The 22454-nt window shown below is 34.5% G+C and overlaps 1 protein-coding gene across 1 annotated transcript in view; it reads left to right on the top strand.

The window, feature by feature from the left end:
• The window catches only part of DIAPH3 (diaphanous related formin 3), a 225921-nt gene that overhangs the window by 47027 nt on the left and 156440 nt on the right, over nucleotides 1-22454 (top strand). Inside the window, exons 10-17 of the mRNA XM_062636862.1 lie at nucleotides 2485-2595; nucleotides 3022-3140; nucleotides 3295-3411; nucleotides 4773-4891; nucleotides 5026-5090; nucleotides 5692-5796; nucleotides 7578-7910; nucleotides 8454-8568. Coding sequence (XP_062492846.1) covers nucleotides 2485-2595; nucleotides 3022-3140; nucleotides 3295-3411; nucleotides 4773-4891; nucleotides 5026-5090; nucleotides 5692-5796; nucleotides 7578-7910; nucleotides 8454-8568 — 1084 coding nt within the window. The remainder of the gene's footprint in view (nucleotides 1-2484; nucleotides 2596-3021; nucleotides 3141-3294; nucleotides 3412-4772; nucleotides 4892-5025; nucleotides 5091-5691; nucleotides 5797-7577; nucleotides 7911-8453; nucleotides 8569-22454) is intronic.

The following is a 22454-nucleotide window of genomic DNA, read 5'->3' as shown; positions in this document are numbered from 1 at the left end:
CTTATTGATAATTTAAATCAAGTGTGATAAATGCTGATTCCTTGCTTAGCAGTCCATTCACATAAAGGTTTGCATGAGAATATACTGTGTTTTAAACTGCTGATGACAATGCCAAAGGTTTCAATTCTGTTGTAATCAAACAACATGGAGCTTGACTTTATTTGAAACGTAAATGTAACCTTGCAGTACTGTACCTTATTATTGGCTGTACGATAATGTTGTCCAGTGGAGTCTACAGTTATTGAAATGCCTCACTGATGTTGACAGTAGTACAGGTGTTTATGGCATCTGTCAATGTGCTGAATTACTGGATTTGAATGACAGAGGTAATTCAATCAAGAAAATGGAATTGAGTGAAAGCACTCCAAAGAGGTAAATTGATGGTGGTGTATAATAGGTTTCAACTAAAAAAAGATGAAAATTAGATGAAGTCAAAATGTTCATCATGGCTGCTGTAGAAAAATAAAAATACTGATAAAATGGATGGTTTGGTAAAGTGTACCCATACTAAAACAAGTATGAAAAGGTTTAAAAATAAAGAACACAGCCTGTATTTAGGTAATAAGAGAATATATTCTGTAAGGTATTGTTACACTAAAATTTAACCATTTTGCTTGCCTGCATTTTCTACTGTTTGTTGCATCCACACTCTCTGCCACATTGTGACCCTGCAACTTGTGCAGGTTGAGAGCCTAGAGAATACACCTTCTAGACCGAGGCAAGAATTTGTTGTTAGTCTAAATGAAGTCTTAATGGTCTAATCAAACTACTGTCAGTAGTGCTAACACAAGACATCCCATGTCTCTACTCTTCTATGCTGCATTTTACTTAGGGCCATATGGCTAGCTGCTAGTTACAGGAAACTGTTATGAAAGAGTAAACTTTATGCCACAAACTTGTACAAGGCTAAGCAAAATCTAAAGCTAGTAGGGTGATAGTCATTCTGTTATGAGACAAGTCCTGATGCATCAAAATAAGTCAAAACAAAGCTACAGGCAGGTGAGCCTAGTCTCGATAAAGCCTGATGAGTATGGAAGCATGTTAGCCTGTTACTAGCAAAAATAACAGCTACAAGGACACGTATTCTAAATAAGAATGTAAAGGACATGACAATTAAATATTGAATATGAAGAGCTTTTTCAGTTTCCAGAAATACTTGTCTGTGGAACAGTAGAGTCCTAATTTCTTATTAGGTGCTGTTAAGATTGGTTTTATTCAGTTCACTTTTTATGAGTGGACTGAGCATTTTTGGTGGGTTTAAATTTTTGTTGTTGTGTGCAGATGTAGGTAAGCCTAAGGATGTTCTTTTTATTTATATTTTGGTATTTGTGGTTTCCTTTTTTGGGTGTTAGCACTGCTTTTTGTTACCTAGTGTAGGATGATGCTTCAGTAGTAATAAAGAAATATTAGAGTAACTCTTAGAAACTATACCTATACAGAAACAGGCTCCAGGAGTAATACAAAGGTTTTACTAGGATTTGAAAAAAAATAAATGGCAAGTTAATTAAGTCATATTTTCCTTTAGGTTTTTTAAAATGCTGTAGACATGCATGTAGAATCAAATTGCATAAAATTAGGGAAATAACAGACTCCGGGGAGGAGAAGTGTCATAACAATTGTTCTGACAGGCATTACAAAGATGAAGAAGCCACTGTGACAGTTAAAGCCCCAAATTGCTATAAATTTAGCAGCTTTCCAAGTGGGTTGTTCAGAGACGGATAATAGGATTGTTTCTTATTTATAACTTTAAAGAAGTTTGAAATCTGAAAGATCTGTCTCAAGGGAACATATTTAAGACAGAATGGTCAAGGTTGTGGTTCTATTATCTATATTCCTATTTAACTAATCTCATTTAAAACTGACTGTTGGTAATGTAGTGCCAGTACCTTTCTGAAGCAAAACACACCCTATGTATCTATTCCTTGTTAATGTGTAGGGTTTTTTACTGTTACTTATTAGGCCACGATCTAATTGATCTCAATGTAAAGAATACGAAGAAAGAACAGGGACAGAATTTCGTTGCTTTGCAGTTTCTAGCCTTAGAATTTGTTTATTTTCTTAATATTTTTGTTAATTTTTTATACTCTTTGCTAACATCAAATATAAAGACTGTCTTGCAGTAAGGAAAAAAAATGATAGTAAGGAAACATCACTTCAGACCTTATGTATGTTTACATTGGTTTTTATATGTTGAGAATTATACTTATCAAGGTATTAGCTATATGCTAAAGTTCATTTACTAAAAGGAACTTGCTGTTTGTATAAAATTAAGCGGAGTGAGGGACTTTCATTTTTATGGAAATTTGTAAAGTAGTGTTTGCTATTTATAGCTCAGGTAGCTGACAAGAAATTTAACTGTCTTAATTATAAGATTACAGTAGATTGTTAATTTGACATGATGTAATTAGTAGTTTGTAATCTTTTTGACTGTGATGCATATTGAAATCTAAGAAGTAAAATAGTTTAATATTTCCTCTGTTACAGGTAGCTTGCATGCAGCTCATCAATGCTCTCGTTACATCTCCTGATGACTTGGATTTTAGGCTTCACATCAGAAATGAATTTATGCGTAGTGGATTGAAAGAGATACTGCCAGTAAGAGTCTTCTAGTCTCACTTTGCATTACTATTTAAATTATTGGTCTATTTGAGCTTGAGAGGGAGAATGGGAGACCAAGTTCTAATAAATTGTTCTCAAGGGCATTTTATTAACTCTGGGCATGAACAGTTAGATATGAGAATCACTGTTAAAACAGGAATGAAAAGGTGAAGTGTGCTCTCTGGGCTTTGTTGATTCCTCAGCATTTTAGCATTCTGATTTAGAACATGTGACAGACTGCTGTGCAGACACTTGTTAAGCCAGGCTGAAGCCATGTTTACTTTTTAAGTGTTTAACTCATTTTCTTGTAATTTTAAACTTAAAAATACCATAGACTTATGGAAGATACTAAAAAGATAAGGTTTATTTACGTCATATGGAAATGCTAATTCTGCAAGCCTTCCTACTATTTCTTCTTTGCAGCAATTGAAATGTATAAAAAATGAAGCATTAGATATTCAGTTGAAAGTCTTCAATGAGCATAAAGAAGAAGACATGATTGAATTCTCTCACCGTTTAGAAGATATTAGGTCTGAACTAGAATATCCTTTTGATATCTGCAAAGAAACATGAACAAAATTAAGTGTATAAAGGACATTCTGGTATAATTTGTTTACAAAATGTTACCAGTCAATATTTGTCTGATTTTTCTTTTTTTTTTTTTTTCCTTGCTGTTATTCTCCTTAACACTTTTACTGAAGTAAATGATGTTTACAACATGGTGTGGAATACAGTTAAGGACACTAACGCTGAAGGATATTTTCTTTCTATTCTCCAACATCTTTTGCTGATAAGGAATGATTATTTTATACGGTATGTTTGATACTATGTTAAATGTTAATTATGGGGTTTGTTGACATTCAGTCCATTAATAGAAGATTTCTTCTGTAAATGTAATGATAAATGCAGCTTTATCTTTTTCTGTGCAGATTGTAGTTCCTAACTATTCCTATGTGAATTTATGTTCCATAGTATCAGCTCTGAATAAGATTGCCATCTATATGTTCTTGTTTCTTCTGCTTAGGATACAATTTCATATGTAAATGTAGAAAACTATTTGTGTTGATATCTGAACCTTGTTGACTGCAAGTATAAGGGATTAGGTCAGGTCTCTTAATTGGCTATAAATCATGGTAGTAGCATTATAATTTTCTGGTGACTTTGAGTCAAAGATCAAAACCAGGTATGCACGGAAGTGCACTTTATACAAAAATCTGAACATGTCCTTAATTTAGAGTAGCTTTTGGTTGGGAATTGAGTGTTCTCAATATACATTATAGGTCAGTGTGAACATGTTAGCGTATCTTGGAAAATTCGTCAGAAAAATTACAGGGAAATAGTTAGGAAACTCTTAGGTATTTAAAGCTGACAGATACTTTCTAAAATCTGCTCATGTAGTTTTTGAGGAAACTGGGGAAACCAGATGCAAAGCATACAGAGAAGGAAATCCATCTGTTTTCTTCATAACATTCTACATAACCTGGTGTTTCAGGCAACGTCTAGCATAGATGTACCCTTAAAGTTTAAGATTCCTTGCCTGACATGGGTACACCAGTTCTAGACCTCTTCCACCTTCAACCCTTTCATGTTCTGAGCAAGTGACACAGCTGTCATACACCCCAGCAATTTAGAACCAGGTGATTGCATTCTTTTTACTGAAACAAGGCTGCAGTGAATCCATAGCTGCAAATTCATAAAACCAGAAGGGGTCAATATGAAGGAAGAGTCTTCTCTTTACTGGGAAGAAGCAGGAGGGAGTCCTTCCTTCCTTGTATTTCTGTAAGGGGAGAGATGCAGAGCTTATAATTAGGGCTTGCACCTACACTTCTGTGGAAGTAAGTGAGCCCAGGACTTTTCATAGAATCATAGAATAGTTAGGGTTGGAAAGGACCTTAAGATCATCTAGTTTCAACCCCCTTGCTATGGGCAGGGACACGTCACAGTAAACCATGCCACCCAAGGCTTCGTCCAACCTGGCCTTGAACACTGCCAGGGATGGAGCATTCACAACCTCCCTGGGCAACCCATTCCAGTGCCTCACTCTTACAGTAAAGAACTTCCCCTGTGTAAGTTTTAACCCGTTACCCCTTTTGACCTTAATGTGTCCATAAACGAGGTTTTAAGTACATATTTAAAAGTAAATAAACTGTAAAAGAACTCATCTTTGTCTTTAGTCCGCAGTATTTCAAATTAATTGAAGAGTGTGTATCCCAGATAGTGTTACATCGAAGTGGAACAGACCCAGATTTCACGTATCGTAAAAGATTAGATATAGACTTCAGCCACTTAATAGGTAAGTACTGTATTTAGAAATGATTACAGTATCATAGTTCTTTATATGTTATAAAAAACAAGTTAAAGTTGTACATGTGACTAAGAATCTTGTGCTGCCCATATATGTGCAAGTATGTTTGTTTATTTTTCAAGATATCTGTGTAGACAAAGCAAGATTAGAAGAATGTGAAGAGAGGGCTTCTGAACTTTCTAGAAAAGTAAGTAATTTTCAAGTTATGCGATCGTAAGATGGACACTGGGGATTACTTAATAGCTTCATGGATGGTGTAACTGAACATGGCATAGTTTTTAACTTAAAGTTGCTATCTTTTAAGTTAATATTAGTTCTATGTTTATGTGGGAATTTGGAAGTTTCTTGTGGACCGGGAAGCAGAGAAAAGTGCTTAAGAAAAGATTAAAAGTATTTTTTACTATTTAGTTTAAGGTTTCAAGTATGAGTCTCTCAAAAATCAACTGAATACTTGATTTGAACTGTTACCAGTTTCCTCAAGATAAACTGTGAGAGTAAGAGTTGACTCATTTGTATCTATGGACTGTGTTACTATATATCAAATTTTTAAGCTACTTTGCTTGTAGTTTAAATGCAATAATACTTTGCCATTTCATATAGTAAAGACTTGTAGTGGTAATAGAGATGGTACGTCCACTTACTAGGTACATGGAATTTAGAATAGCAGATAAAGTTGTGTGTCCTTACTGTTGTTAACACGTGAGCTTTAATAAACACAAAAGGACATGCTGGAATCGAAGGAAATTATACAGAACTGACAAGTATTAACAACTTTCTTCTTTTTTTAGTTTGAGAAAGATTTTGTAGTTCATCAGGAAACTCAGGCCCTACTGCAAAAAAAAGAAGAACGAATCAGTGAACTTGAAGCAGAATTGCAAGCTTTTAAGTCACAGGTATAAGATTTTAAATGAGTGTATGAAGTATTGTTTTTGAAAGGGGCTTCATTTTGCATCTTTTGCAGATTGTGATAGTGCAGTTGAGGTTGTTTTGTTTTTGTTTTTTTTTTTTTTCAAAGAATCTTAATTATTGATTATTATTGACTGTTTCCTTTATTTCTGTTTTACACTAAGTATTGCGATGTGGCAGTAATTAGCTGTTTGGGTTCCCAGATGATCCTTTTTGTGCTTCAGCTCTGTTAATTAAACTAGTTTCTTATGTTTCACTTGGGTTTGCTTTCAGTGTCATATATTTCTGAAGTAATTAACCACATAGGGTAATAAGTCTTACACTTTTAGATTAGCATTCATCACTATGATCTTTATCTCTCCACAGGGAATTATTCACTACAAGTTGGCTTTGCTAAAGCCATACTATGGATATCCAGCAGTGAAAGAAATAACCTGTGGCTGGATAAAAACTTTTCCTGATATTTTTTCAATTTTCAAGCATAGATATTTTAAAACAGGATGGAGATTAGTAGTGCAGGTTTTTGAGAGTAGTACTTGAGTTAACTTTTAACTGCTTCAGCTGTAAAAACTGTGTAAGGAGACTGAGTGACCAAGTGATTTTATTTTTTGTGTGTCTTACTTCCTGGAATAAGAAGCACAGTCTAAAAATAACTAAAGAAAGCATCAGGAAGACATACAAGTAGGAAGGTGATAAAATATCTTGAAAGCATACTTTAAAACTTTTTGTGAGTGAAGTAAGTTTCCTCTCTTGTTTCTCTTTTGTTCACTGTATTATTTTTTTTCATATGCAGACAGCAATCATAACATATGATTATGTTTAATTGTCATACTGTCATTTATCCCAATGTTATTGCAAAACTTGGAATGATTTGTGACCATCAAGTAATTGATACTACAACTTACTACTCTAAAAACCATCTTAAAGAGGAGTCTTTGGTTTCCATATCGTATCAGTTGCTACTTAGCATGGCTACTTCCAGCTTCAGTGACTGTTTTTCTCCTGGTCTTGGTCCTTTACTCTTTTGTTGTATTTGGTTTACTCTTTTGTTGTATTTGGTATTTGTTCATGTATTTCTTTCATTAGTAGAGCTGAATTGTTGTGTGTCTGTTTAAATTTAAACCAATACTACTGCTGTGCGTATATTCATTTGTATTTATTGATATTTAGCTATTTCCTTTTAAAAATATTAAATCCTTTGCATGTTGTATTTCCCTCCATTTAATAAAAAAAAGATTGTTTCAGCTCGTATTTATTAGTTGAAATGTTGATTAATACTTTCACCAGTAGATAAATATTTCTCATTAATTTCTTTGTCATCTTTGTCAGGTACCTTTTTAATAATGTTTGAAAGCCTATGAAAGAAATTCTCCCAATAGTGGAAATAAATATATTTTTTCAGACTTACTGAAGTACTAAAAGCCTATCTTGATATAGTATAGGTGTCTTCCCGATACAGAGTAAGAAGTCAATGTGTAAGACGGCTGCATTTTCTTAAAGTAATTTTTTTATCATTACTTTGTGCTTTCAATTCTGTAGAAAATATTGGAAACAATGTTGTTTACAATATTAGAAAATATTTGTTGAGAATTCAAATTATTAAATAAAAAGCAAATTTGCCTCCTTATAATTCATATTTGGTGGTCCTGTGGAATTAAAAATGGCACTAACTTGCAACTGGCTTGCTGGATTTAATCTGTAAACTAAGATTGTTATGGCATTCTGTTGATAAAGATGTGAAGCTGAATATGAATATTTTCTTTATCAGTATGGCTCCTTACCACCTGGTTTTCTACCATCATCATGTGGAGATGCATCTTTTGTTCCACTGGAAGCTGCAGGATCACATCTACTTCCACTGCCACCGCCTCCTCCACCACTGCCTTCTAATGGAGCAATTCCACCACCTCCCCCTCCTCCTCCACCACTTTTGAATGGCTTGGGAGTTTCTCTGGCTGGTGGTGGTCACCCTCCACCACCACCTCTCCCAGGCCTGCTGGGAGCACAGTGGTCTCCACCTTCATGTGCTTTGCCATTTGGAATGAAGCCTAAAAAAGAATTCAGACCCGAGGTTACCATGAAAAGACTCAACTGGTCCAAGGTAGTACTGATTGATGTAAAATCTTATGTAGAGCTTAGGGTAAATAGATTGTCAGGAGTAAAATTTATGTAGACCAATTGTTATGTTAGTTAAAATTAGGCAAGATATGAATATTTACTGCCTTTAGTTTTCATTATTTTCTAAAAACTGTGTTGCATTGACTCCTGAACCATCTGGGCGAAGTCTATGTGATGTTCTGAGATGCTTGCCAGAGTCAGTTCTGGTCTAGAATAATACAACCTTGATACCAGCATGCTTCCTGGATCCTACGACTTCTGTTTTAGCTAACTGTTTACACTGGATCAGTCACTGCCCTGTACTGATAGCTGTACAGTTTCCAAGCAAATGTCTTGCATCTATCCAACCTGGACTGTGGAAAGAGGCATTGCAGGTCTCTCCATTTGTCCTTATTGTGAATGTATTATGTAAATTTAATGTGTTTTACAGAGCTCTTGAGTATTTAATTTGCTTTAGACTCAACAGAGCAGTCTTTGCATAGTATCAAAATAATTAATAAAATTGTCTTTCATCTCTTAATTGTAGATCAGACCTCGGGAAATGACAGAATCATGTTTTTGGGTTAAAGCAGAAGAGGACAAGTATGAGAATGCTGATATGCTTTGCAAATTAGAACTTACTTTTTGTTGTCAAAAAAGGGGTAAGTAGTTGATTGCTTTAATTTTCAGCTTTTAGAGATATCTTTAACATTCTTGGGGCTTAAATATGCATATGAAAAAATCAGAATATAGCATAAAGTTTGTGGATTTTAATTGGAATGTGTGAAGATAATTTGAAGAATTGTAGACTGGTTAAAGCAGTAATATTGAACTATTTCACTTAAAGGGTGACAGGAATTGTGTGACCTAGAATGAAAATCCTGTTTATCCTTAGAATACATATGTTAATTGATGTGTTCTGTATCTGTGAAGGAGGAGAGTATTTGAAATCTTTTATTTTTTTATAAACCCATAGCAACATAGATCTTTGTTTAGTTTCTTCATCTTTTAAAGCTTTGTGGTAGAGCAAAATATGTGAATGTATTCCTGGCTTTAAAACTTTTCTCTCTTTCTGTAAGTAAGTCATCTTGCTAGTAGTTTAGGTTATTCTGCCCCATATATAAAATGCTTGTATTTCCACTGTTTGTCTTGATGTTTCTTCCTCCCCTTTGATTGGTATTGGACATCTGGTACTTTGGGTCAGCCAAAGAGGTGTAATGATTAATTCCTTTTGAAATTGAAAAGACATTATTATATTTTCAGTTCATATTACAAATTTCAATTTTATATTTTTATTTAATCAAGTGTGTGGAATTTTCAACTTTCTCCATTCTTTTTAATAAGCTTTGGTGTGTATTATCCAATATTTTATTTAATTTTTTTTTTACAATAACTAAGAATTTTATTGTGCTTTTGTCAAAGCAGGCTTTTTATGCTCTAATGGTATTTCTACTGAGTTGAGTACTACACTTTATTACTGTTGATACTTAATATTGAGAATGTTCTGCAAAGATAAAAAGGCAAGAAAACCTCACACACCACAGACTTTTTTGCTTGTATCTATTAGAGCAAGTCTAAAAGATAATTGTGGTGCCTTATTAATAGTAGGAGAGTTACCAAGAAGGTTCCTTGAATTAATAAATTGGAAGGTTTAAAAGCTGTTGAAGGAAATAGTGTTTCCTATGTGTAATTAAACGGTAAAATTTGGGAGACAAAATGGTGTTCAGACCAAACATTAATAGCACAGAGGAGAATTGTGAATTTCCACAGACAGCAAGGACATTAAAGATAAGAAGATTAACATCCTTTCAAAGTTGAACCGAATGTACTGGATACACTGTTTTGACCAAACCTAATAGTAGACACTTACCTACAGTTGAAAAATCAGTGAAATATACTCTTAACACCAAATGGAGGTGGTGTGTGTGTGATTAAAAGGGTATCATGGACAGGGACAAATTTACTTTTTCTCTTACAGGTGGAGCTTACTGCTTAATCATTTTTTTAAGTTTTGAAATCTCTCTCTTCTCACATGGGTGATCTGAGTGTGCCATCATCTTAATTTTCAAAGGAAGTGAAGACACTAAAAGGCTTTATTTAGAGCAGCAAGTAGGTGTCTAAAGGGCAACATGGATGGCAAATTTTTTTCAAGAGTGGTTTACAGAAATTTGCAGAAATACAGACAGCACCAGACATCTGTCTCTTATTAGCAGCATGAATTCTAGTATGAAGGATAGCAAAGTATTGTTTGTTCTCATGGCCATGGGGAGCAGTGATGCTTGTTTGTAGCTTATACAATAACCTATTGATTGTAATAAAACTTGCCAAAGAAATTGGAGACATCTAGTTTTTGTCACATCTTGGTCTTGGGGAGAGTTAACACCATGCTTTCTAGAGTAGAATCAGGTAACTGTTTACTAGACTCAATCTGGTAACAGTCCTTGACTGTTTCTAAAGCTTTGTCTCTAAAACCAGAAAGATAAAAAGTTTAAAATGATTCTGTAGCCAAATGATAGCATTCAAAGAATGAGCTGGTTTTCACTCTTTTGAAGGGTCTGCTTATGCACTCTTTTCATTGAAGTCATTGTGTAAGAAGAGGTATCTAGTTGTGGAAGCAGATACCAGAATGTTCAATGATGCTTTAAATGAATTTTATTCTAATTAAGTCAAATCAGATTGAAGTACTCAGATGTTCAGTTGGCGAATATTACTAGCTCATGGGGCAAAAGTATTTCAGTGTTAATCCAGAAGAGGAAATATTATGTTTATGTAAACAATCCATTGAGAAATTTCAAGTAGAAAAAGGAATACAGAACCATATAGATTTGAAGCTTTAGGGAGATGTTTGTATAGAAGTTATAAATGATGTTGATTCTGAATGGATATTGAAGGAACTGAAATAACAGAAGATGTTATGGAGTCATGAAAGATGTTTTACTGCAGGAATAAAGAAGTAAAAGAGGGTCTAGCTTCAAAGTGTAGGAAAAATAGTAAGTAGTAACATAGAGCGAAGACTATGCATGCAGAAAAAAAATCACTCCTGTGGAGGATGTCTGGAGACATGTTAGTGACATGCCCTTGAATTGTGAAATGTAGTTTGGAGGGGACCTCTGAAGGTTGTCTGCTCCACTCACCTTCGTAAAGGATCAGTCTAGTTCATGTTACTTGGGGCTTTTTTCAACTGAGTTTGAGATATCCCTGAAGATGGAGGCATATGCTCCTGTTTGTTGTTTTTGGTTTTGTTCTCCTTCATAATATCTTCCCTGTTGCAGCTTGTGTCTTATGCCTCTTGATCATTGTGCACGTCCAGGAGGAATATGGATCCCTCTTATCTTATGTAGCCTTCTGGTAGCTAGTTTGAGGTGGCAGATAGTTTGATCCTTCTCAAAACTGACAGGTCTCTCAGCCTTTCTGCATCTTATGTTTCAGCCCTGTAACCATCTTGATTTTCTGCTGTACTTGTTCCAATATATCTATTTTTTTTTTGGTTTTTTGTTTTTACCTTGGGGTGGGAAGCCCCAAACTGAAAAAGTACTCCAGATACCCTTCTGTGAGAGAGAAGGGGAATAGGGGAAATAATCACTTCTTTGACTTGCTGATAACAGTCTTGGTGACTTACGAGGGGAAATGTTTTCACTGTGCTGCTTATTTAATAAAAATAATGATTGAGGTGGTGGTAATGATGAGTCCATGAAGACTATGAGAGGTATAGGGTATTTTCTCTTCATTCTTCTATTATTAGAAAGCTGGTTTAGCCACTTTGCAGACATTGAACCTTTTGTGAAAGTAATGTGTTTTATAAAAATTTAAACTTGGTGCTGGAACAATGAGAAATATGAAATCATCAGCTGCTGATGGTATTCTTGTAGTAACTTAGTAAAGACAAAGTGTAATTTACTTGCTGTCTCAGCATTCTTGTCAGAATAAATTAATAATCTTAAAGAAATCTAAGATTATATACATGAGAGAAGTAGGCAAGGGAATAATGGAAAACCAACTCATTTTTCAGGAAGCCATATAGATTTACTGATACACAGAAAATGCGGGAGAAGAATATTAGCTTGGAATCTGGAAATATGAGTCAGTGTGTGGGTGGAATATTCGCAGTATGAATACTTGAAAAGATTTAATTGTGACTGAAACATGTACATACATTTAAAATATATGTAAGAAAACATGAGAGTTAAGTGTGAGATGCCCCAAGCAACAAACAAAAGATTCTGGAAACCTCAAATAATTAATTGGCTCTGTGTCAGCAGCTGAAAGAATAAAAGTAAGTGGTGAAATCACTGCCTTAAAGGCAACGTAGAAGTATGCTCCATGGCTCTCTCCCTGGCTGGCAGGGGGGAAGAAGAAAAAGAAAATAATTGAAGTTCTGAAAATAATGCGACAAATGTGAATACTTTGAATGAATGATCTTTGGTTTTCTGATAACTTTTCTTTTTAAAGAGAAAAAGAAGGATTGATATGAAGGCAGGTTAGAGAATTGAAAGAGAAAGAAATTTAAGAAATATCAAGTGTTTGAGATTTATCAGGTTTATACTTGTGGTTGCAGATCAGTGAAGAAAACCTGTGAAAAGCCTTTTGGCAACAGTGGTATCAAAGGAGTCTCTTATTGTAATTCTTTGAAAGCATTAAACTGAATATATGACTTAAAGTTAACTGGTATGTGAAATATAGAAAAGCAGAGCTGGAGCAAACCTTATATGTACTTTTATCTGAAGCCTAAAAGATAAGGTGAACAAACAAAAATGCTCATAGTTGAATGACAGCTGCTCTATATTAGATGTTGAAAGCGTGATGGAAGGATAATAATCACTGGTGTATGATGTTAATCTGCTGCAAGCTTTGCTGGAATGATTAGACATACAGGCAGGGGAGTGGCACTTTTCAGAAGAGATAGCATGAAAATCTTGTAGGGGGAAAGCAGTTTGCCATGCAAAACCTTGTGAATGGAAATTCCTTGTAATAAAATAATAGTGTCCTGTATTAATAGCTCTTAAATCAGATGATGATTGTAATGAGAAACTATTAAATGAGATTTGAGAAGCTGAAGGTTTTGTGGCAATAAAGTGAGAGATTTAACTACCCCCATATAGGTTTAGTCAATTCCTTATCAGGACGTTATAAGAAGATAAATGCTTTAGATGCAACAAATGACTGTTTCAAATAATTCTGTATCCAGTGTGAGAAGGAACTGTTCTGGAAATGGGCTTCAGCCACGCACTGGATCTAGGAGGTTGGAGTGGTAGAGGAGGAAAGAATGATCACTATCTTAATTTTGTACCACAAGAGAACTATCCAAGTCAATCTATTATACAAGCACTGAACTTCAGAACAGGGAGCTATCAAGCCAGCAAGATATCCATGCCCACTAACAACCCAGAAGCTATTCCACTAATGCCGTCTTAAAGATTTGAGTAAGCTTTGTATTATAATTCAGAAAAAGCCTAATTAAGGCTATGGGGCAAAAAATGATTGTGACTCGATGGGAAGGTTAAAGTCAGTATTGCAAGGAAAAGGATAGCGTTAAAAATGCGAAAGTCTGGCCATATGAAGATAACGGGGGAAACTCATTAAATGTACCTAGATAAATGTAAGCAGGACATTATTCACATGGTCTTTTAGGAGGCGAAGGGTCCTTCAGCTGATACTGAAAAGCTTATTTAATCTATTGAAAATTTAGGTAGGGAATTGGTGGGACCACTTGGTTAATGACTTCAAAAGTTCTGCAGGTTCAAAGAAAATTAGACAAATTTATCGGTAATAGGTCCAAAGAAAACAGGAATAAATGTATCTGTAGGAAGATGAAATGCCTTTTTGGGGAAACAAGTAGTGATAAGGCTGGCATAGTGTCTTTTTAAGCAACATCTCTTACTGCAGTTCTTGTAGAGAGTGCTGGCCTGGAGGGATCACTAGTCAGATCCATTGGGGCAGTTATTAGGTTCTTAATCATAGATGTAGTAATGTCCATTTGCTTGGTGTAGTTTCAAGTTACTCACAATGCTGAAATAAGTTTTGATATGCAAATTCTTGGTCTTGTCTATTATAGAAGGGAGAAGAATAATGAAACATCTATAAGATATGTACTTAGTTTTTGGGGATAATCTGAAGAGTACTGTTGTGGAGAAGATACATCAGTAAGTTGGTGGAAGTCTGTAGTTAATGTAGTGAAACTATAGTAGTTAGGCTTAATGTTAGATATGCGTTCAGGATAACTCAAGAGAGAAGCGGTTACATGTTACCTAAAGTCATCTGTTGGATGCTTGAAGTGTTCTGTCAAAGGGGATTCCTAGACTTAGAAGGCTGCATAGAGCATAAAAGAAAGTGACATCTAACCAAAAATAAATCTTTTGAAGCATATAAATACCATTTGTTTCATGTATGTAAAATAGAAGAGTTTTCTGAAATACGTGTTTTGTAAGTGGTGTGCTGTGTTTATAGATGTCCTATTAATAAATTGATTTGACTTTATCCAGCAATTTTTTTTCATAAATGTTTCAAGTGTTAAAATCCAAATGAGGAGTAGAAATTGCATATCAAATGTACAAGAAACCACTCCTAAATTCTTCATTAATTTGAGCAACTTGCAGATAACTGCAGTTAATGGAAGATGGCATGGAAAATTAGAAATTTACTCTTCTTTCTTGTCTAGATATCAAAGGGAGCTGATCTAATAAACTCAAGAGAGAAAGACTGCATCATTTCCTTTTCTTTTTTTTTTTTTTTTTTGTTAATCAACTGGGACAGATTTTCATCCTAATCTTATTGGAGATGGCAGTGTCTGATCCCATCACACCAGAGCTCCTGCCAAACTTAATTATTCAGAAATTAAGCACTTGTATAGGAATTCTCTCTCTGCAGGCATTTGTTAAAATGGTCAATATAGTCCTCTCTAATTTTTTTTTTTCCCTTTCTGTTTTCCTCCCCTGTATACTCTGTAAGCAAGAACATCAAGTCCTAAACTGCTATGGTGCCAACCACCTCTCAAACATTTTAAACTGGAAAAGAGTAAATGCTAGCAAGAGGGTCAGATCACCAAGGTAAATTAGTTTACTGCTGCATTTGACATGCCACAACCTACCCAGCACAAGCAATAGAACTTGTGGTCAGGCAACTGAAGGATTAGGTGGATCTCAGTGTCCTCATACTTTCCTCCTCTGAAGGAGGATTTACACAGAAGTTGCTCTAAACTGTGCTTCAAATAAACCTGTAAGACTGCCAATAACGTAGTCTAGTAACTTCTGATATTATAGCACTAATTCAAGTGTACAGACAAAAGTAAAGCCTGAGTTTGGCTGCTTTGCAATATCACTTCAACTACCCTTTAAACAAAAATTAGTCTAAAAGATTTTTATATATAAAATGGAGAAAGAAAAAAAAAAAGTTTACTTCTGAAGAATGCAGGAGTCAGTCATAAGCATTTGCGAAGGACAGCTACCAGTGAGTTTTGTAAATCACTGAGGTGTCAATGGTATCTTGAAATTTCAATGTGTCATCTTTCCATGGAGAAGAAGGGATGATATATTCACTGTTGCATCGGTAGTAAATACATTAGCTGTTTCTATTCTTAGCAGATAGAATGATCTCTGATTTTATCTTATTTAGATATATGTCAAGTATATTTGTAATGTACAGATTGATATGGAAGAATCAGTGAATGAATATACTTCTGTGGTGGGTTGAGCTTGACTGGCTGCCAGAGGCCCACCTAAATGCTCTCTAATAAAAACAAAAAGCCTGTCCATTGAGATCATTCACCAGTTACTGTCACAGGCAAAACAAACCCAATTTTGCTAAAATTAATTTAACTCTTTTTGTCATTAATATCCTATCACAGATAGGAGAAACCCTAAGTTGTTCAGATAGTTAAATGTCTTTAAAGAACTGGGATATGAATAACTTCTAAAATCTGACTTTCATATCCATGAATATGTGGCAAACAAAAAATGGAAACCCATAGTTGACATTAACATACCAATGGCTGGAACAGTCTGACAATAGCATTTGTTTTGTAGTTTGTTTCTTTTTGAAGCTATAAACTGGGGCATATTTTTTTTCATTTAATCTTTTTCTTTGGGAATTTTTTAGGATGAATTCTCCCTTGAGTTTAATTGTTGAATGATGGTGTCATTTGTACCCTAATCTGAGTACGTTAGAATAATCCACCAACATCAGATCATTAATCTGGTAGGACTGTAGGAAAGAGGCAGTCTGCCGTTAGAAGTTCTAAACAGTTACAGAAAAAATTTATTACTAGAAAGGGTCCTTTGGCTTGTATTTTCAGTTAGGAAATGCTGTGACAGATAATGAAGGGGTATTGTTGAAGAGTTTGTTACTGTACTTGTAAGTAACTACCTAAGCACAGGTATTATTTTTACCTTAAATTTATTTTAGCTTACTTTAATTTTTTTTGGCAGAGTTGCAGTATGTGTTGTTATTAGGTTATTGGTTCTTACCATCTACATAAAGACTGTTTAATATTTCCTGTCAGCTTCAAAACAGATCGAGTGCTTTCTTTTCTCTGCAGTGAAGTGCTTTAAAGGAGTAGTTCCTGTAGTTCACCTTTAGCTTTTTCTTTCAGTGATTTTTTTTTTTTCTTTTTTTTTTGTAGTTGACTTCTACCCAAAACACAATATTAGTCTGCAGTGAACTCCTGTTTGAAAATATGGCAGCATGTGCAGGCTAACAAAAGCATTTCACTCCCATTCAACAGCACTGTGGTAGGAAAAGCTTTCAAGGGCTTTATGTTTTAGAAGCAACAAGAGTGTTCCTTTATTGATTTCTAGTAGAGAATGTTTTTACAATGTGAATAAGTGCAATCTTGGAGGAAACGGATATTATTTTCATGTATCCAGAGAGGGGAAGAAAGTCTGCTCAGTATAAGTCCTAAACTGTAAACACCAATAGAATGGAAAACCAGGTTTGGAAGTTAAAATGTAAGCTAAAAAGAGGTCATTGCAATTTTGTTTATTTAATGGAAGATACCCACTTTAACAAGTTGCATGTTTGTCCTTATATCAACAAGGTTCTTGTGAGAATTAGTTTGGTGTTTGTATCACACACAAGGTGTAAGGCTCTGTATACCTACTTCAAGCCTATTTTCATGGAGTTTACCTACCTTTTAGTTTTGTTACATAATGATATGCCATATACTGTTGAAGAATTTCTAATCTAATGCTACAAGCATTTATATCTGACTAAAGGTAGCTTATGTAAGTGTAACAAAATTGTCATTACAACAGTGCTTTTATTGTAGACTCTTTCATGGTGAGCTGAGAAGAATAAACGCAAGAAATATTTAGAAAACCTTATTTGGCAAACCTTCAAAGTCACTCTTCAAGAAAACTGTTAGCATTTGAATTTGCATTAGTGCTGCTTTTTGTCCTTTAGAAAATCTGCCATTTAGTTTTTTGGTGAATGGCTTGATTCAGGGAAAATAAATTTCAAAGACAATTAATTTAAAAAAACAAGAAACCCCCAAATTCTCAAACAAGGAGATTGTGTTAATGGAGCAGTGAACTCCAGTTAGGCAGCTGTTAGAAAGTATTTAGGTAGACACTGGTAAGCTAGGCAGAATATAGCAGTATATTTGGCAGAGCCTTTGCTTCTGTTTACATTTGAAATAGTTCTATTGGAACAATATTTTAATTTATTCATATGTGAAAATTGTTTATAGACATCTTGCCTTACCCACTAAGGAAAGCTCCTCTTTACCTGCTAGCTCCCTGTAAGTATGATCTGATGTTGTCTTATATGTAACTTTTTTTCTTAATTGAAATGAGGTCTTGTATAAAAAACAGTAAGTTGATGACTTCATTTGAGAAACAGACTTCCATTGTAGGCTGCTGTTCTGTGATCTGTACATGATGAATTTCTCAGAGTTTCTTCATTCTATATAGATTCTTTCATTCTGTAAATATCTTGCCTAGCAGACTTTTTAAGGGGACTCTTTCAATACGTTTTATGAAACAAACATCACCATAAAGGATGTGTATTTTGTGAATATCTTGTAGTTGGTTCTCCACCTTCCCATTAATAGCAGGCAGGTTCTGAAGAATAAGAATAGAGAGAACTTAATTGGACTGAAATAGTAGGATTTCTTTTGGAGGGGGTTAAATTGGAACTTTAGCTAAGTATTCTTTTACATAGGAGATAAACTAGTTCAGCATTCTGAAAATTTTCTTAATAGGACAGGGTGTGTTTGCATGATGATGTTATTGTTACTTATTATCTGGCATAACAGTTAAATATTTACATTGAAACAGTTGTGTTTTCTTCTGAATCTGTTGGCTTTCAGTTTAATTTAAATTAAGAGAATGAAGACAGTGGGCAATGTATTCTGTAACTTTTAAGAACTGTTTCTGTTTTATGGCTTTGCTTCCTCAGTTTTCCTATTTTTACATAGTACTGGGGCTCTACTTTTCTTGTCATCTCACAAGATAGCTCTACAGCCTTATTCACCTCTAACAGCACCTGAGTAGTGAAACTTTGAAACCTTATCTGTTCTGTTATTCAGTGTAACAGTTTTAGAAACTAAATGTGTCCTGCTGTGCAATCTGACTTGTCCTTTGATATAGAAGTGCCTCTTTCTAAAATTGTAAAAGCGTATGTGTACCTGGCAAGGGTAATAAGATAGAAAGAGCCTAGTTAGGGCAACTGGTTATCTTTGCAGTTCCCTGATTGGTGCTGCATTGCCTTGTGGCACTTCAAATTTGACTGTAACATACTTGATACATGCGCAGGAGAAAGTTGCTTTTTTGTTGCTGGCATTTCAGTGTAAGATCAGAAGTGCTGAGTCATCTATTCGAAACAGTGAGAAGATGGAAGAAACAACCACGTGTTCAGCAAGATCATTTGATTGAAAGCTGCTATCAAAGCTAACAAAATGGAGGGTAGATACAACCGGATTCCATGAAAAGAAACTGAATTCAAGGCTCAGTTGCACACAGCAGGAGAAATCTTAGCATGTATAGTTCAGTGGGTCTGTAATGCTGCAGTGAAAAGAAATAAACCTGGATAGATATAGCTAAAACTAAACTGGGTTTAGATCATCCTGATTGCAAAAAGCCAACTTTATTGGCAGCAGTAATCTAGTGGCATGAACTAAATTCTTCTTTTAATGCTCTATAGAAGAGAAACAGTAGTGATAAATACAGGATTTGGCTTGGTCAAACTTGAAAAAGGGAAAGATGGAATCTGTTCGCTGCTACCCGTTGACTTTCAGAAGGCAACTGAGTCTTCCTTATTCAGCAAATTAATGGAAGAGCTAGTGAGCAACGGGGGTCGAATGGTGAATTAAGCTGTGCTGTGCAGATGCATACTTTATAATAAATAGAATCTGAACTACTTGAACAAAAATAGGTGTTTTGAGAACAGAATATTGGTATGCATTGGTAACAGAGAATTCTGATCTTCAGATTACTGTTGCTGAGAGAATTTGTGAGTATGAACCAAAAAGTCAAAGTATGGAGCATACTGGGAATAAATAAAAGGCTTCCTGAAACAACTGTGGCAAAACAAGTTAGTATGAAAAGAATAAGAGAAATTAAGGACAAAATGTATCTTGTGTCAAGAGGCTATTGTGCCTCTGATTTGTCAAGAAAACACTGTGGTTCATTTTGCTAGAACTCATACCTACCTTAAGGGTAAAATGGACATATTATTATGTTTAACTTCCTTAAAAATGACAAAAAAATTGTATATTTGTACCACTGTCAGTGTTTGTTCTGGACTGCCTGTATAGCTCTTGGTACTTAGGAAACTCCAGTCTCTGAAGATACGGTTTATTCTTTGATCACCAGCTGGATTTTTCTGCTAACTCAGGGAAATATTTGTATCCAGTCTTTAGCCGGGGAAGATGGAGGGGGAGAATTCATATAGATTTAGGCAAAGTATAATTGTGCTGCAAAAAACATATCTACTGATAATGATGCTTCTCATAGCTGTTTATTCAGGTCAGTTAGAATGAAAGCTTTGTTACTGTTTACAAGTAGAACTAATAAGTGATTTTGATACACATGAGATTAGACTAATTCCTCAAGTCAGGGAGGTCTAGTGACTGGGTAGTTAACTGTTATGCATATGTAAACGTAACAGGAAGAGAGGGATAGAATCCTATTCTACAGCATTTAGAGATGTTAATGTAATCATTGCAGAAAGGTCTAACACTAATGCAAAACATACTTATTTTTCCCTTCTTATCTTTCCCAGCATTTAAAAAAAAATTGGGACTAATAGAAAGATATGTGACCAGACTGTAAAGAAATACTATTATTATTATCATGTGATAAATTACATTTTTCTTGTAAAATAACTGAATCTACATGGTAGACTGATTATTCGGAATCTCTATTGCAATCTACATCATCTTTAATCTCACAAAATTATAGCACAGCTTTTGAAGAACAGGAACTCAAGAAGCTTTAATGATAAAAAAATTGTTTCCCTGAATTCCTGAAGGAATGAGAAATTTTCTGGGCAGAGTTTTAAATGCATGCTAATTAGAAAGCCTTTTAGTATTTAGCCTAGAATTATATTAACAGAAATTCTCTGATTTGCCAGCTTTCCTAGGTGCATTAGCTTTCCCATTATCTATTTTTAATGTAGAAATACCTATCCTTTTTTAACATAAGAGATGATTTGCAGTGAAGCTACACTCAGTTTTATAGTATGGTGTGGTATTTATGTGTTCTCCAGCCAATAATGATGAGAATTCACTCGTAATTCCATCATCAGTGTCATTTAGTCTCTATCTAATAGTATGCAGATACAGCTATTTTAGTGAGAATGAATGGTACAATTCTCTCTCACTTGCTTTTTAATATAGTATTCTGAAATGCTGCATCTTAAAGCTTGCTTGCAGGGCATGCTTTCTTAGTTTGATCTCTTTCTCTGTTCACAATTGACTGATCACTTCATTCCTTAATGTACCACAAGAGTGTCTCCTAGTACAGTAAATGATCTGTATTACTGAATAACTATTACAGATTTGGTGAAAGATGAGAGAAAATTCTAAGAAATACTATTACTTTGGAGGTAACATCTGTTGCACTTCTGTAATAATGCTGAAGAGATGTGGTTCTGTAATTGGAAGATACATAGGCATACTTTCAACTAGAAAACATTTTTTTGAAAAGCGAGGTCAATGTTATTTCTTGTAAGTTTGTCTTGTCAGTGAAGTTACCAAGTGGCATCTTGCAACCAAGTACAAAGATTCCTAGTTGATACATGTCTGTATCTTTTTTTTTTAATGTCTTTAATATTAAGGAAATCTTTCAACAGAAAATTTTTATTTAAACAGAGTTGTAGCATTCGGTGAGCTATTTATGTAGAGTAGCACATTAAATATTGAATCTTTGAGTATATTTAAATATTTCTAAGTACTGAGGCTGTGAATTAATGGAAAAAAGTTCTTTTGTGGGTTAGAAAACTTGAACCCGAGTTACTAGATTTACATCACTTTTTTTTTTATGGTAGTGATTAAAAGCTTTTAACATGGAAATTGTGAAATACTGTTCTGAACACTGATGTGTTCTTATGTTGCAGATTCTAATATAGTCTCCAGTTACGTTCTCCAGTTCCGAGGAAAAAGTTAAGGTGATTTGTACACATTTATTGTGCATTCTGTTTATTGGTTTACAGAAGCTGGAACTTCTTATATTTATTTATATTTTAATAATAAATACATAAATATCAATCAGTCAGGGGAATTCTAATGGCTTGTTTCTGTTATAGATTGCTGTTGAAAAATATTGTTTTCTGGTGTTTAGTAAGTCTTTAACAAGAAGAAGCTTTAGCTCTTAATGAGCATGGGAGTCCCTGTATCCCAAAGCAAGCAAAGCAGTTTGGTACCTGAATAATCTGGTGTCTAGAGGTACGTGATGAAATTTCCTCATGCTGAAGATATCTTCATGATTATATTATGAATACAGAAATTTTATCTCATTGTAGTTTAATGGTTTTCTGATAATTGAACTTAGGGCTACATTTGCTTTGTTAGCTTACTTTTCTGTCAAGGCTTTCTTCAGAAGAACCAGTTTATTTACTCTTGTTGACTTTATGGAATGTGTATTAAACTATCATTACTCAATTTGTATGTTTTTCTCGGTAGTTTTTATTATTATTTTTTTTCTGTATTAGGCTTGCCCAAACTCAATAGTTAAAATGGGCACTCTTCTGAACAGCCTTGAATAATTTGCATTATTACAGGGTATATTAAAGCATATAATCTAAATGAAGGTATGCTCCATTTACCTTTACTTGCAGTCTCATTATGGCTTGAGGCTATGAGTGTTTAAGTGTTTAATATGAGTACACAGATTCTTAATGGTATAACTCATGTGCTTAGACAGTCTACCCTATAATAGTGTAATCTTGACACACAATGCATTAAAACATCTAAAACTTCATTAAGTATTCCTAGTGTCCTATTTCTACCACTGCTAATGGACTAAGCAACTTTTAAATGTGTCTAAAGTGTTCTACAGAATACTGTAGTGTGTTAACTTGACACTTGCTAAACCAGAATATGTTGATAAATCCAGTT

The sequence above is a fragment of the Pezoporus occidentalis genome, unplaced genomic scaffold, assembly GCF_034315485.1.
Source record: "Pezoporus occidentalis ecotype Australia unplaced genomic scaffold, CSIRO_AGI_Poc_V1 ctg5, whole genome shotgun sequence".
NCBI lineage: Eukaryota > Metazoa > Chordata > Aves > Psittaciformes > Psittacidae > Pezoporus > Pezoporus occidentalis.
This window is presented reverse-complemented; position numbering and strand designations above follow the sequence as displayed.